At 35.9% G+C, this 15639-nt stretch overlaps 1 protein-coding gene across 1 annotated transcript; it reads left to right on the top strand.

Annotated features, from left to right (window-relative positions):
• Positions 1-6958: 6958 nt before the first annotated feature.
• On the top strand, positions 6959-12150 carry LOC139854726 (uncharacterized). The gene is made up of 8 exons (XM_071844013.1): positions 6959-7302; positions 7728-7941; positions 8167-8294; positions 8616-9520; positions 10113-10306; positions 10456-10830; positions 10960-11136; positions 11626-12150. The coding sequence occupies exons 1-8, from the start codon at positions 6959-6961 to the stop codon at positions 12148-12150; spliced, it is 2862 nt and encodes a 953-aa protein (XP_071700114.1).
• The last annotated feature ends 3489 nt before the right edge of the window (positions 12151-15639 follow it).

Below are 15639 nucleotides of genomic sequence, written 5' to 3'. Positions count from 1 at the left end.
TGCATTTTAGGCAGGAGTACCTGGACGGGCGTCCGAACAGGCACGGGTCGGGTACATCAGGATGGCCGTTTGATGATTATCAGGGATGAGGGCCTGTGTGCCCGTTGATCATGTTGTACCTTGTTTTCAGACTATTTTATTTTTATTCAGTTTTGTACTAAGATATTTATTTATGTCGGTTATGTACTGTAACCAATTTAGGGGCAAGGCATTTAGGACACCGAGTGGTGCCACCTTGTCCCATTTATGTAGTTCTTTTTGTTTTTCTTTTATTAGGTTGGTAGGTGAAACGAATTTTCAAGTCTGGCAGTAAGTTCAGCAAAACAGCATGATTGATGATTATTTGTGTGGTGATCGGGAATGGACGATGTTCTTATGCTGGCAGTCAGTTCAGCGCCATCTGTCACTAGCATTACGGGATCCGTGGTTAAAACTCGATAAGTTTTATATTTTCTTTCTCACATTACCCTTTCGATTTTAATCATTCTTTGATTTCATGTAATGAGGGCATTACATGATCTCAAGTATGAGGTGGGGATTTAAAATCTCTCGGGTTGGTTGTAAATGAGTCGTCGTCATGTGAGTTTTAAATCTAAAAGTCTTGACGTTTCACGGGTTTTGGTCGAGAAAAAATATTGAAAATTTAGTTAAAAAAATGAAAAAATAGAAAAGTTAGAAGAAAAGGAAAAAAAAGTAGAAAAACAATCGAAAATTCGGCCAAAACCTTATGCTATGAAAATTGGCAAGTTGTTACCTATGAATTGACGGGTACATAATGTCATTTTCTGTATTCTTTCCGCCCTACGCCGATACCGAGTTTAGTTGGCTCAGAAATTATACTTGTTCCGTGTCGTTTCCCAAAACCCAGGGAAACTGTGGGTAACACTAGCATAAATCGAATCACGTTCATTACCATTCAACGTGAAATCCTATGAGTTCTTCGGAATTCAATAGTAGGTCACCTAAACCAAAACGGGTGTCAACCGTATGAACGGTGATTAAATCGCATGGTCAAACCGGGCCATGCGCTAGATCGAAAACTTAATATAGGTCGATCCTCATTGTTTCTCCTAACAAGGACAATGTTGCGTCCGACCACTTTTTATGACCCATAGGATGTATCCATTCCATCCTTAAGGGAGTCAAGTCTCCCGACTGACACACTTGATGACTTATGTCATAAGATGTAGTTTAGACCAGCTGTAGGTTGACGAATGGTCTTGAAAAGTCATCTCTTACATCGGCTGGAAATCCACCAGGCCTCAACATCAAACAGGGAGCTGGTGGTCAGACTTATCTCGATTAGGGAGATTTGTCTCGTAAAACACGGGGCACCATGCATACACAAAATGTCATTGATTTATTAGATCTCTGGAAGGATGATCTACTTAAAGATTAATCAGCTTTTAAGCTTGATGAACTTCAATCTTTGTGATTGGTTTAACGGATTAGATGATCACCTCATGATTATCGATGATATCTGGACGTAATGTGTATCCTCCTAAGCACATTATTTTCTTACCGACATCTCACGATGTTAGGTACTGTGGAAAGCATTGGCTTGACTAATCGCGAGGTAGCCCGTACGGTTCGTATTGTTTGTTGGTTCCACCTTCTCGGCTCATGGCTTCCACTTGAATCCCCGGTTCATCTTTATGAAGACATTATCAGGTTCGAGATCCTCTTACATTTATTTGGATTACATATTTTGTGATAACCCGAATTTTTCCGACTAGGTTTTTATAACCTAACTTGAATGATTTAAGTTTAGACATGATAAGCAATTTGATGTCTTGAGTCTTTTTAGTCTTTTGTAAGATTTATAAGTATTTTGTAAGCATTTAGGGAACTACTACTTTCACCATAACTTTAATTCACAAGGTAACAACAAATAAAAGACTATAACATTTTTACATATGCTCATTATATAAGTGTATGTAAATAAAATTTCCTAAGTACCTTAATATAATATATGAAAGACCTTATTGTCAGATAACATGTAAAATGTAATATCCCGCCTTTTTCCGTTTACTTTTCGTTTAATTATTTAGAGTCCGTTATATGATTATAACATCTTTCGTTAAAACGCGTTTTAAATTATCTCGTTTAGGTAATTCACGCACCCGCTTTGAAACTTGAGGGACTAAACTTGCCAAAGGATAAAAGGTTTGACTAGGTCAACTAGTCAAACCCTTCTCCTCCACTCATCCATTCACCTCCCTTTTCAAATTTTTGATACTTCCATTTTCTCTCAACTCACTCAACAAGATTCATCATCTATTCAAGATCTAGCAAGCATCAATTCAAACAAATTACATATTTGGAATCCTTGCATTTTCCTCTTCAAATCCATACCAACTTTATTGCATTTGGGTAATTTTTTAAAAACACTAGATTTTGTGTTCTTGATGTTTTTAACTTATAAAAGTGTTAATTAGTGTCTATGGCTCAAGTCTAACATGAATATATGATTTATATGCTTGTTCTTGTCATTTTGATGTAACTAGCTCAAACTTGAAATGGGTGTGTTTGATTGTGAGATTTGGTTGCTTAAATGTTGTTAGATGTTAAAAGTGCATGTATTAAATGTGTTACTAGCATCATTAGCTTCAATTTGGTATGTAGGTTGACATGGAATAGCTTCATAAACATAATTGTTAAATTTGTGAGTTTGAGTTAGGGTTTGATAGAAGTAAAATGAACTTTTGATGCTTTAAATGCTTTGCAATGTTGTTTGTAAGTGTTTAGTTGTATTGTATGCGTAATTACCTACGAAATGGCGTATCATATGTGTGCATTTAATTCTCGAATCATCATTATGCATTTATGAACTTGAAGCATTTATGATGAGCATTAATTGATCATTCAATTTGGAAATTGATTATTGTAAATGATGATTTTGGTTGATGAAATATGTTTAGTAACACTCCTCGTCAAATTACCTTTCCAACGATGTATGGTATACGTTTTAAGTGTTTACGGTTTGCGAGTTGTGCTTAATTGAAGTTTGGTTGAGACTTGAACAATTGAAACTGGCTAGGTACCAATTCACGTTGATTGCCGTGGCGCGGCACTCTTTGGTCGCGGCGCGACATTAGGCGTGGCCAGGGACTGACCTACCTTGTCAAATTAAGAAAAATGTTTGCTATGCTACGCACCTCCGATTCACATGTAACTTGTTCTAACATGCTTATATATGATTAAAAACCTCAAAAAAATAGTTCGGGACCCGACCCGAACGTGTTGACTTTTTCGTTGACTTTGACTTGACCAAAGTTGACTTTTGTTTAAACTTAACCAAATACTTATGCAATCATCCTAACATGCTTTTATATTTGTATCATGCATGAAACTTGGCAACGTGATTCACATGCTATATGTAATCGAGTTGTAACGAGCCATAGGACTAATTGAACAACTTTGACCCGTCGTGTTTACCGTTATTGATACGAACCTATTGTTTAGGTCAAGACAAGCATTCATTCTTACACACGTTACTTTGTGAAGTACAATTTACTATTTGTGCAACCAAGGTGAGATCATAGTCCCACCTTTTCAACAACTTTTACTTTTAAACTATGGGATGAGAAACATATATGTATCATACTTTTATGCTTTGAACACAAGTACGAAAACAAACATTCCACAGCGAGTTTGAACAAAAAGCGTCAATTCAATTATCATTAGTTACACTTGCAGGGTGTAAACGTGAACTTATGTTATGTGATTACATTGGGCTTGACGAGCCCTCATTCGGACGGTTCGCTACCGTTAGCGGATGAAATATATTTTCGAGTATAGTGTATGTTCTAACACTACGTAACAGGGTACAAAACAGTTAAGTCTTGATAATTGGGTGCTTGCGAACATACTTTTGGAATACAAACGATTTGGATAATCAACTATATTAAATCTTGTGGTTCAAAAACAACGTTACTAATACACCTATGATTTCACCAACATTTTTCGTTGACAGTTTTCTATATGTTTTCTCAGGTCCTTGAACGCTAGGTGATACATGCTTCCGCACATTATTTTTGATACTTGCTTGGATATCGAGTATACATGCATACGTGGAGCGTCTATTGACTTAACTTAATTTGTGTCGTATATGTTTCAATTGTACTTAAAACGTTGTAACATGTTTGGTCGTCGAACTACTTTGTAAACTTTGAAACATCTTTATAATTGAAATGAATGCGACATATTTTTGGTCAAACGTTGTTTTAAAGACTTATGACCACGTAACGGGACCTAAGTAGACGGCGCCGTCAATGACGATTTTGTCGGGTCGCTACATAAAATACATCTTCTAAGATCAAATTGATACATGAACATGTACATTAAATGGATACTTGCATCATTTAAAACTAACAAGTAACCATTAACTTCTAAACATAAGATTAAGTGACTAGTTACAATTACTTAACCTTAAACATGATTAAGGCTTCATGCATGTAATTAACATCACCTAATTGCATGCATCTAAGATCACATCACAACATTAAATTCTTGCATGTAACTTTGTTGACTTCTTCCCCTTTTCTTTCACCTTTCACGCCACCACCACCACTCACACACTTCACCATCAAACTTAATACTTACACTTTTCTCTCTAGACCTTCATCCATCTTCATCATCATCTTCAACTATCTTCAAGTATTCTTCATCTTCATCCATCATTCATCTTCATCTAGGTATAAAACTTTAATTATTTTCTTCATCAATTTCTTTTAAAAGCCCTCTAACAAGATCAAACTTGGTAGAAATACTTGAACTAGTGTTTAAAACACAAGGATGTTCATGTGCCTATCCATGATCTTTTCAAGTTGTGGCTATATATACGTACTTATATATATGTTATATATCACTAATAAAAGTTATTTTAAAGATTTGAACACTTAAGAACAAGAAAAAGTAACTAAAACACTTAGATACTTTAAAACCATGAAGCTGTCCAAATCAGCCTTTGTAAGTTCATCACCTAAATACCAACTTAGACTTTAGATCTGAGCTTCATAAATTTAACCCATGTTCTTATATATGTTCTTGACTCTCTGTAACGTTCTTGTAGTTTTTCTCAAAGAAAAAAGTATTTTTCATTTTTATTTTCTCACTACATGTCAGGTTTTAAGCAAATCTGACCAAGGTCTATAATATTGAGTATAAATCAAAAACTAAAAAGGTTTTGGAAATATAATCTTTTGATCTTTAAAAGGGACACATAGAGAAGTAAATCCCAATTTGAACCACTTAAAACCATGTAGTATTCATGGAGAAATGACCTTTTCTAATTGACATATGAAATTGTTGTTGCCTGATAAAGGTCTAGAACATCACTTGTAAAAACTAAGTTAATGAAGACTTAGAGTTAAATCCTTTTAAACATATGTCTATTTACATCATCTAAACCCTCTGTAAAAATCTTAAGTCAAACAAACGTGTTTTTACTAATTTTAAGTTTGGATGGGAGCTAATAGTGTAAAATTAGACAGTTTTGCACACTTGTGGAAATATGTAATTTTGAACAACTTTTATTTTAGGTCTCAAACAGAACCTTACATGTTTGAAAAGTGGACTCAAATACCTTTCTAGAGGTGGCAATCTCATCCTCAATGGATGTGTATTTTGGGAGAAACACTGGGGTCAAAATGATGGTTCAAAACAGTAAAATCTTAAAACACTAGGTTAGGAAACTAAGTACTAAACGAAACTGAAAACCTAAACGAACACGTAAAACTTACTAACTTAGATCATAAACTTAACAAAATACTATGTTTTTCATATTATGACCTCTGACCTAAATTATTTATCTAGGTCCTTGATCTCGGAGTCGTTGAATCAATTAATCGCACTTACTACATTTAGCCGTTACGCATCATTGTGAGTATCATAGTCCTACTTTTACGTTCTTTTAGCAAACTTACTATTTTGGGATGAGAAACATGCTTCTTTTATATTTTACACATTATGGACATAAGTGTTAAAACTATATTCTATTATGTTGAGTTTATGACTTAGCTTAAACCCCGATCTGATATTGTTAATTATTTATTTATGGTAAACGTGAATACTGTGGATAGATCTATTTGAGGGTGACTCCTCACATCCGGCATAGCCTTCAGGGTAGTGGATGCATAACCTTCAACTTTGTAGCTCTAGCTAAGTGAGACTACATGATTTCGGGTTCTTGATTGTTAAGTTCAATATCGGGAGCTCATGTTTACTTAGAATATATTTACAACTGTTTATACTTGAAAATCTTATGGTCCATACATTTATATACATTAAACCTATGATCTCACCAACATTATTGTTGACGTTTTAAGCATGTGTTTTCTCAGGTCCTTAAGCAGGAGTCCGCATACTTTCAGGTTGGCTTTTGGGATGTTGTCAGGATGTCGGGACGTCATTTTAAAAATAAATCATCATGCACTATGTTTAAGTGTTGTACTTTGTCATAATTTGGTTGTATTTGTTGTATTTTACTTTTAAGTCCCGACATGTAACTTAAAACTTGTACTTGTATGTCGAAATAAAAATGTTTTCGCTGTCATCTTTAGAAATTGTTAACTATAACTAGGACACCTATCACGTCACATTTCGGGATCGAAATGGGGTCGTGACAGACATGGCATCAGAGCCCAAGTTATAGGGAACCATGACTGCATTAGTGTGTCTAAGATACTAGGATTCATTAGTGAGTTGGTCTAAAACTGAGTCTTTTTCAGTCTTTCACGTATTTTGGTCTTTTGTTGTCATTTTGCTTGTCAAAACTTCTATATGTTAACTTGTATGTTTTTGTTTGATGACTTAAGATGGCCGCTTTGCAAAGTTCGATGTCTTCAAACTACTTTTTGACCCAATGGTGAACTCAAGATCGAGTAGTGATGATAGCTCTGATGAAGACGCGAACGTTTACCAACCTTTTTGGAGACGTTGGGGTTGGGTTAGAACCATGATTTCCTCTTGGGTACATGAGGAGGGTACACCTTATCATGAGGTGCATGTTCCACCTTCCCGAGGAGGTGTTGATATTTTGACTGGACAAACCATTAAGGACACTCTTTTTAACGTTATTGCCCGAATTCGTCATCTCGATAACCGTATCTCTAGGGTTTTTCATTATGTTCAAACGTTGTATGATTTTGATAAGCAAGAGGCATTAGAGGCTTCTATTAAGAAGCTTAGGGATGACTATGATAACCTTTATGCTAGGGTAGAGCTCATTAGACAGTGGATGGAGCGATATGCGAGTAGTGTTAATAGAATGGAGCGTACAATGATTGATTTTGATTCAAGGTTAGGTGCTATGGAGGCGGTGCGTTTGGCGAACTTGCAAATATTCGCTCAAGATCGCCAGTGGAGATCTTAGATTGCTTTGGGAGATTGTGGTGATCCCTACTAGTGTTGTATGACATTAGTAAATTTTGACTGTGATCCCTACTAGTGTTGTATGACATTAGTAAATTTTGACTATCTACCACTTAATCGGATGTATATAGGAATTGTAGTAGTAACTTAGATTGTACTAGCAAAATTATCCAAGTGAACTGTAATGGGTGGATATTACCCAAATTTTGTAATTATAAAATGCTAATGGAAAAGGCTTTTATTATTATGAAGTTTAGTTCATTTTCTTAATTGTACCATTATGTACAATCACTACTATTTATTTTATATATATTATTTTAAGTAATTGATGGTCTCTTTTGATTATCATGAAGGATAATGCAAACACGAAGGACTTTTACCGACGTCCAAGTTGACGAAATGTTTAGTCAAAGGGTTAATGAAGCTTTAGCCACTGCTGAGGCACAAAGAGTGCAAGCTAATACAAGTCAAGCTGGAGGATCTGGTGGAAACAATATTCCACAAAGGTGTACTTACAAAGAATTTATCAACTACAAACCTCAAACTTTCACTGGAGTGGAAGGACCGGTGGGTTTGATGAGGTGATTTGAGAAGCTCGAGTCCGTTTTCAGGATCAACAACTGTGCTGATGTAGATAGAGTAAAATTTGCCACATGTGCTCTTCAAGACAGTGCTCTTACATGGTGAAACTCTTTTGCTCAGTCTGCAGGCATGGATGAGGCTTATGCAACACCATGGGAAGAATTCAAGTGAATGATGTTCAGTAAGTATTGTCTGAGAAACGAGATTTAGAAACTTGAGATTGAGTTATGGAATTTGGAGATTCAAGGAACTGACATTACTGGATATATGAAACGATTCCTAGAACTTGCTTTAATGAGTCCTGATTTTGTCACTACTGAAGAAAAGAAGATTGAGAGGTATGTGTGGGGACTCTCGAAGGACATCCAAGGTGATGTAATGTCTTCTAAACCAGGAACTCTTCAAGGTGCTATCCGAATGGCACACAATTTGATGGATCAGATTACGCATCTTCAAACACCAGAAGTGATGACAGATGTGAAAACTTAAGGCAACAAGCACAAGTGGAACGAGAACCAAGGAAATAGTTCTCAGCAGAAAAAGCATGATAATCCCAAGTTCGAGAATACTAGTGCCAACAAGAACTACATTGGCAAGAAACCTTACTGTAATCTGTGTTATAAGCATCATTATGGAACTTGCACTATTGTTTGTGATAGGTGCAAAAAGGTGGGACATATGTCCAAAGATTGTAGATTCAATCTTGCGCAGCCAACTGGAAACAAACCCAAGACTTGTTATGGATGTGGACAAGTGGGTCACATGAAGAATCAGTGTTCGAATGCCAAGAAGGATGGAAATTCAAAAGGAAGAGCATTTAATAACTTGGCAAAAGGAGCTCGTGAAGATCCTGAGTTGGTTACGGGTACATTTCTTCTTAACAACTGCATTGCTTATGTACTATTTGATAGTGGTGTTGATAGAAGTTTTATTTCTAAGGACTTTAGTACCGTGATTAACGTACCTTCAACTGCTTTAGACACTAAGTATGTCATAGAATTGGCAAATGGCAAAATTTTGAAAGTAGATAAGATCTTTCGAGGTGGCGCTCTAACGTTAGCTGATAAACTATTTGAAGTTGATCTTATGCCTGTTAATTTAGGTAGTTTTGATGTTATTATTGGTATGGATTGGTTATCTAAGAACCATGCGGATATTGCTTGCGCGGAGAAAGCCATCTGTATTCCTTTCGCGAATGGTAAAACTTTGATAGTTCAAGGAGAAAATAGTGGCACGAAACTCAACATAATTTCTTGCATGAAGGCTCAAAAATGTTTAAGGAAAGGATGTCAAGCCATCCTCGTATACGTAAAAGAGATAGAGTCAGAGAAGAAGCGACTTGAGGATGTACCGGTAGTAAGGGATTTTCCTGGAGTTTTTCCTGAAGATTTACCTGGTCTTCCTCCGCATAGACAAGTTGAATTCCAAATCGACTTAATTCCGGGTGTTGCACCTGTTGCTCGACCACCGTATCGATTAGCACCTTCGGAATTGCAAGAATTGTCGAACCAATTACAAGAACTATTGGATAAAGGATTTATTCGACCTAGTTCATTGCCTTGGGGTGCTCCTATTTTTTTTAAAGAAGAAAGATGGATCTATGAGGATGTGCATAGATTATCGAGAGTTGAACAAATTAATGATTAAGAATCGGTACCCACTACCGAGGATCGATGATTTGTTTGATCAACTACAAGGATCTAGTGTGTATTCGAAGATCGATTTGAGATCTGGTTATCATCACCTAAGATTCAAGGAAGATGATATTCCTAAGACAGCTTTTAGAACGCGATATGGCCATTACGAGTTCTTAGTCTTGCCATTTGGATTAACTAACGCACCTGCGGTATTCATGGATCTCATGAACCGTGTGTGTAAGCAGTATTTGGACAAGTTTGTTATCGTATTCATTGACGATATTTTTATCTACACTAAAAGCAAAGAAGAACATGAAGAACACTTGAGGATAATACTTGGATTGCTAGAGAAAGAGTAATTGTACGCCAAGTTTTCAAAGTGCAATTTTTGGTTACAGTCGGTACAATTTTTGGGTCACGTGGTTAGTAGCCAAGGTATTCATGTTGATCCTGCCAAGATTGAGGCTATTGGAAAATGGGAAGTTCCTAAGACCCCAACTCATGTGGGGCAATTTTTAGGTCTTGTTGGATATTACCGAAGGTTTATCCAATATTTTTCGAAGATTGCGCGACCTTTAATTGCATTGACTCACAAAGGAAAGAAGTTTAAATGGTTGAAGGAACAAGAATCTGCATTCCAACAATTGAAGCATAAACTAACTACTGCGCCTATATTATCATTACCTGAGGGAAATGATGATTTCGTGTTTATTGTGACGCCTCGCGTCAAGGACTTGGATGTGTTTTGATGCAACGACAGAAGGTCATTGCCTATGCATCGAGACAGCTGAAGGTGCACGAGCAGAACTATACAACTCATGATTTAGAGTTAGGAGCTGTTGTCTTTGCACTTAAAATGTAGAGATACTATTTGTATGGAACCAAATGCACCATATTTACGGATCACAAGAGTCTTCAACATATTTTTAATCAGAAACAATCAAATATGCGACAACGACGTTGGATTGAATTGTTGAATGATTATGACTGCGAAATCCGTTATCGTCCTGGGAAGGCTAACGCGGTTGCTGATGCGTTGAGCCGAAAGGAAAGGATTAAACCTCTGCGAGTTAGAGCATTGAATATGACTATTCGTGTAAATCTTGTTTCGCAAATCCGAGATGCTCAGTTAGAGGCTGTGAAGGAGGAGCATTGGAAGGATGAAGCAATTAAAGGATTGGTTAAGCAATTTAAAGTAAAGGGTGATGGGACTCGATACTTTGTAGGACGTGTATGGGTACCAAAGTATGGTGAATTAAGAAAACTTGTGTTAGATGAAGCGCACAAGACAAGATACTCAATTCACACTGGAACCGAGAAGATGTATCATGATCTCAAGGAATTTTATTGGTGGCCTAACATGAAGGCTGACATTGCTACTTATGTGAGCAAATGTTTGACTTGTGCGAAATTCAAAGTGGAGAATCAAAAACTGTCAGGGTTGTTACAACAACCGGAAATCCCACAATGGAAATGGGAAAGCATAACAATGGACTTTATAACGAAGCTACCGAGAACCGCGAGTGGTTACGACACTATTTGGGTGATTGTCGATCATCTCACTAAGTCTGCACATTTTCTAGCTATGAAAGAGACGGATAGGATGGAGAAATTGGCGCAATTATATTTAAAAGAAGTTATTTCAAGACATGGAGTGCCTGTCTCTATTATATCTGATCGCGATAGTCGATTCGCGTCAAGATTTTGGCAATCTTTACAAAAAACTTTAGGAACTCGCGTGGATATGAGTACCACCTACCATCCGCAAACTGAAGGACAAAGTGAAAGGACCATCCAAACCCTAGAATATATGCTACAGGCATGTGTTATTGATTTTGGTAGTGGATGGGATAAATATCTACCATTAGCGGAATTTTCATATAACAACAGTTATCATGCGAGTATTAAGGCCGCACCATTTGAAGCTCTCTATGGTAGAAAATGTAGATCGCCTCTATGTTAGAATCAAGTGGGTGATAGACAACTCACTGGTCCAGAAATAATACATCAGACTACTGAGAAAATCTTTCAGATTCAAAAGAGATTGAAGACAGCCATGAGCCGACAAAAGAGCTATGCTGATGTTCGCAGAAAATCCTTAGAATTTCATGTAAGAGACAAAGTCATGCTTAAAGTGTCTCCTTGGAAGGGTGTGATTCGATTTGGGAAGCGAGGAAAACTAAACCCGAGATATGTTGGACCTTTAGAGATAATTGAAAGGATTGGTCTTGTGGCATATCGATTCAAACTACCGCAAGAACTGAGCGGTATCCATGATGATTTTCACATCTCAAACTTAAAGAAGTGTTTGTCTGATGAGAGTCTCGTCATACCATTGGAAGAGATTCGTATAGACAACAAACTTCATTTTATCGAGGAACCAGCTGAGATCATGGATCGCGAAGTTAAGCGCTTGAAGCATAGTAGTATTATGATTGTCAAAGTTCATTGGAATGCTCGTAGAGGACCGGAGTTTACTTGGGAACGGGAGGACCATATGCGGCGGAAGTATCCACATCTTTTCACTGATATCACACAAACGTCAGGTACTACCTAAAATTTCGGGACAAAATTTTCTTTAACGGGTGGGTACTGTGATAACCCGAATTTTTCCGACTAGGTTTTCTTAACTTAACTTGAATGATTTAAGTTTCGACATGATAAGCAATTTGATGTATTGAGTCTTTTTAGTCTTTTGTAAGGTTTATAAGTATTTTGTAAGCATTTAGGGAACTACTACTTTCACCCTAACTTTTTATCACAAGGTAACAACAAATAAAAGACTATAACATTTTTACATATGCTCAGTATATAAGTATATGTAAATAAAATTCCCTAAGTACCTTAATATAATAAATGAAAGACCTTATTGTCAAATAACATGTAAAATACATCTTTTAAGATCAAATTGATACATGAACATGTACATTAAATGGATACTTGCATCATTTAAAACTAACTAGTAACCATTAACTTCTAAACATAAGATTAAGTGACTAGTTACAATTACTTAACCTTAAACATGATTAAGGCTTCATGCATGTAATTAACATCACCTACTGTGATGACCCAAAAATTTTTGACTTATTTAAATCAATTCTCTATACGATTTATTATTTTAACACGTTAAACAAAGTCTGTTAGATTGAGTCTCAAAATTTTAGAACTGTTTCATATATACAATTACCTTTGACTACTCTCGACGATTCATGAACAATTATACGTATGTATATATATATGTACAAGTAAAAACGACTTTCTTACAGTAAAACCCTATTTGCTAGAGTAAAAATTACTTGCTACAGTAAAAATTACTTGCTACAGTAAAATACTATTTGCTACAGTAAAATAGTATTTGCTACAGTACCCGTATTTTGCTACAGTAAACACTATTTACTACAGTAAACACTATTTGCTACAGTAACACTATTTGATGTCGACGAACTAGCAAACAAAAACAGAAAAGGCGGCCATGCGATCGCATGGCAAAAACACTGAAAACTCATGCGATCGCATGAGCTACAGTATATCGAAAAGTACTATAAAAGGTCAGTTTTGCTCGACGAATTTTTCATAATTATTTCTGTACGTAAATTTTATATTTATAATTATAATTATAATTTTAATTTTAATTTTAAGTTTAATAATAATAAAGTATATTCGAGGGTATTTTTAATTCGGGTTTCAAACCGTTTTAAAATAAGGAAATATTGGGTATTGTTCGGGGTATTGTTCTTGAATCCAAGACCAACCATACAGTCGTCTACCATCATTACGTCTACGCAATTTGCCTACAATATTAAATCGCAATATTGAACTGTGAGTTATAGTCTCCCTTTTTAAATACTTTAAATATTTTTGGGCTGAGAATACATGCAATTTATTTTAAACGCAATAAGACACAAGTACATACAAAATTCTACACTGAGTTAAACCAAAAATCCCTTAGCTTTGGTAACTAGTAGCTGCCAGTACATAGGATATGGACTGGTGGGCGCGAATAATTGTATATGGATCCATAGGGCTTGACATCCCCGTCCGAGCTAGAGCGCTAGCCTTTTAACGGACGTATGTTATTTGAGTTTAAGACACGTTGGTTTGCGCGTATTAAAACGAATGGGGTAATTATCACTATAGCGTTAAGTTTAGTTACCAGGGTGCTCTGTTACGTAGAATCTATTGATAAACTTTTGATGAAATCTTGTGGTCTATCTTTATATATGTTTATGACTCGAGCAATTAAACCTATAACTTACCAACATTCGTGTTGACTTTTTAGCATGTTTTATTCTCAGGTCCTTAGAATGCTTCCGCTGTGATGTGCTTGTTGCCTGCATGGAGTATCTCATGCTTTGTACAAAGTTTATTGCATTCAAAATAAAACTGCGTTATGTAATAAATAATTGGACTGTGAAGTCAACCTGTAAATTAAAGACTTATGTATTTTGGGGTTTTGCTTATACCTAAGCACTCGCCCACATGTTTATAACTTTCTATGTTTAGAAAGTCACTTATTTTAATGAATGCAATATTTTATCAAAACGTATCATATAGAGGTCAAAACCTCACTGTGGAATCAATGATTAACGTGCTGCGTCAATAGCGATTTTGACTGGTCGTTACAGTTGGTATCCGAGCTTAAGGTCATAGAGAACCAGAAATTACATTAGTGTGTTTAACTGGTAATTGTTAGGATGCATTAGTGAGTCTGGACTATGACCATATCTGTTTTTACTGATTTTTGCTTATTATTTGGTCAAAAACATTATATGTGATATATTTATATGCTAACGTAATTGTTGTTTCAATTATGTGATAGATGACTTCCTCAAATCCTATCATTTTGTACGACTCGGAATCGGACACTGAATCTATTCTATCCACAACTGAAAAGGGCGTTCCAATACCTATTAAAGAAGAAATTGTGTTAGCCGGGGAATCTCAACTCCCGGTAAACCCAGAGGAGGTTCCAGCTCCACCCAGCTTTAGTTTTCCGGAGCCACAGTATCGTTGGCATGGACCCATGATCCCTGGAGTAAACGAGGATCGTCCATTTCTAAACAAATATTGACATTGGTCCAGATATACCGCCGACGGGCGGGTTGTGCCGATTACGCCTGGTAGATTTCGGTTCATGACCACCGGTACATATTCTCGCAGTTCGTCATCATATTCTCCTACACATGACTCAGACAGTTCGTCATCAGACGAGATCAGTAAGGAGGAGGATTTCGCTAATGAAATAAAAGAGATCAATAAGGAGAAATTCCAACTTGCTATAGATAATAAAAACAACCACAATAATAAAAAGTCCTTAATTATTAAAAAGGAACATGACCATTCGATCCGTAACCACCCTTATTGTATTAAACCACTGAGGCAACGGGTACCTCAAAAACCCAATCAAAAATAAAATACACTGCCAGAATGTCTGTCGGACCATGTGCACACAAACAATTGGCAGAGAGAACCAAATGGGAAGAAGTTTCTGATAATTCTGGATAAACGACCTCGCAACCATAAATCTTTCATGCGCTATTTTATTGCTTATGTGTGCTGCTCTATCTTGTTATGTAAAATAAGCATATGTAAAATATCAGTATTGTATGGTATTGTATTATTTTGGTTTATTAATAATAAATGCATGGAATGATTATTTATATTATTACTACTTCTTATTATTATTATTACATAATAATGTAATAACTCGATATAATTTTTCATAGTGGAATATTATTAGGATTTTAGTAGTTAATTCCTTGTACTAGCTATTATGTATGAACTTAACGGGTAGGTAATACCCTAGAAATAATTATAAAATGCTAATAAGAAGAAAAGGCTTTTATAATAATCGGTTCATATTATTAATATGCTACGATTAACTATTGACAACTCATTTTACCTATAATATTCTATATGATTAAATTATATCTGTTGTGTTTATTGAAGAAACATGTCTCAAATGTCAGATGCTGAGTTTGAGCAACTAGTCAAGAAACGTGTGAATGAAAGAATTGCTGCAACCGAGGCAGCAAAAGCAACAGCC

This window comes from Rutidosis leptorrhynchoides, chromosome 6 (genome assembly GCF_046630445.1).
Source record: "Rutidosis leptorrhynchoides isolate AG116_Rl617_1_P2 chromosome 6, CSIRO_AGI_Rlap_v1, whole genome shotgun sequence".
NCBI classification, from domain to species: Eukaryota; Viridiplantae; Streptophyta; class Magnoliopsida; order Asterales; family Asteraceae; genus Rutidosis; species Rutidosis leptorrhynchoides.
Note: the sequence above shows the minus strand (reverse complement) of the source record. Positions and strands in the feature narration are given on the sequence as shown.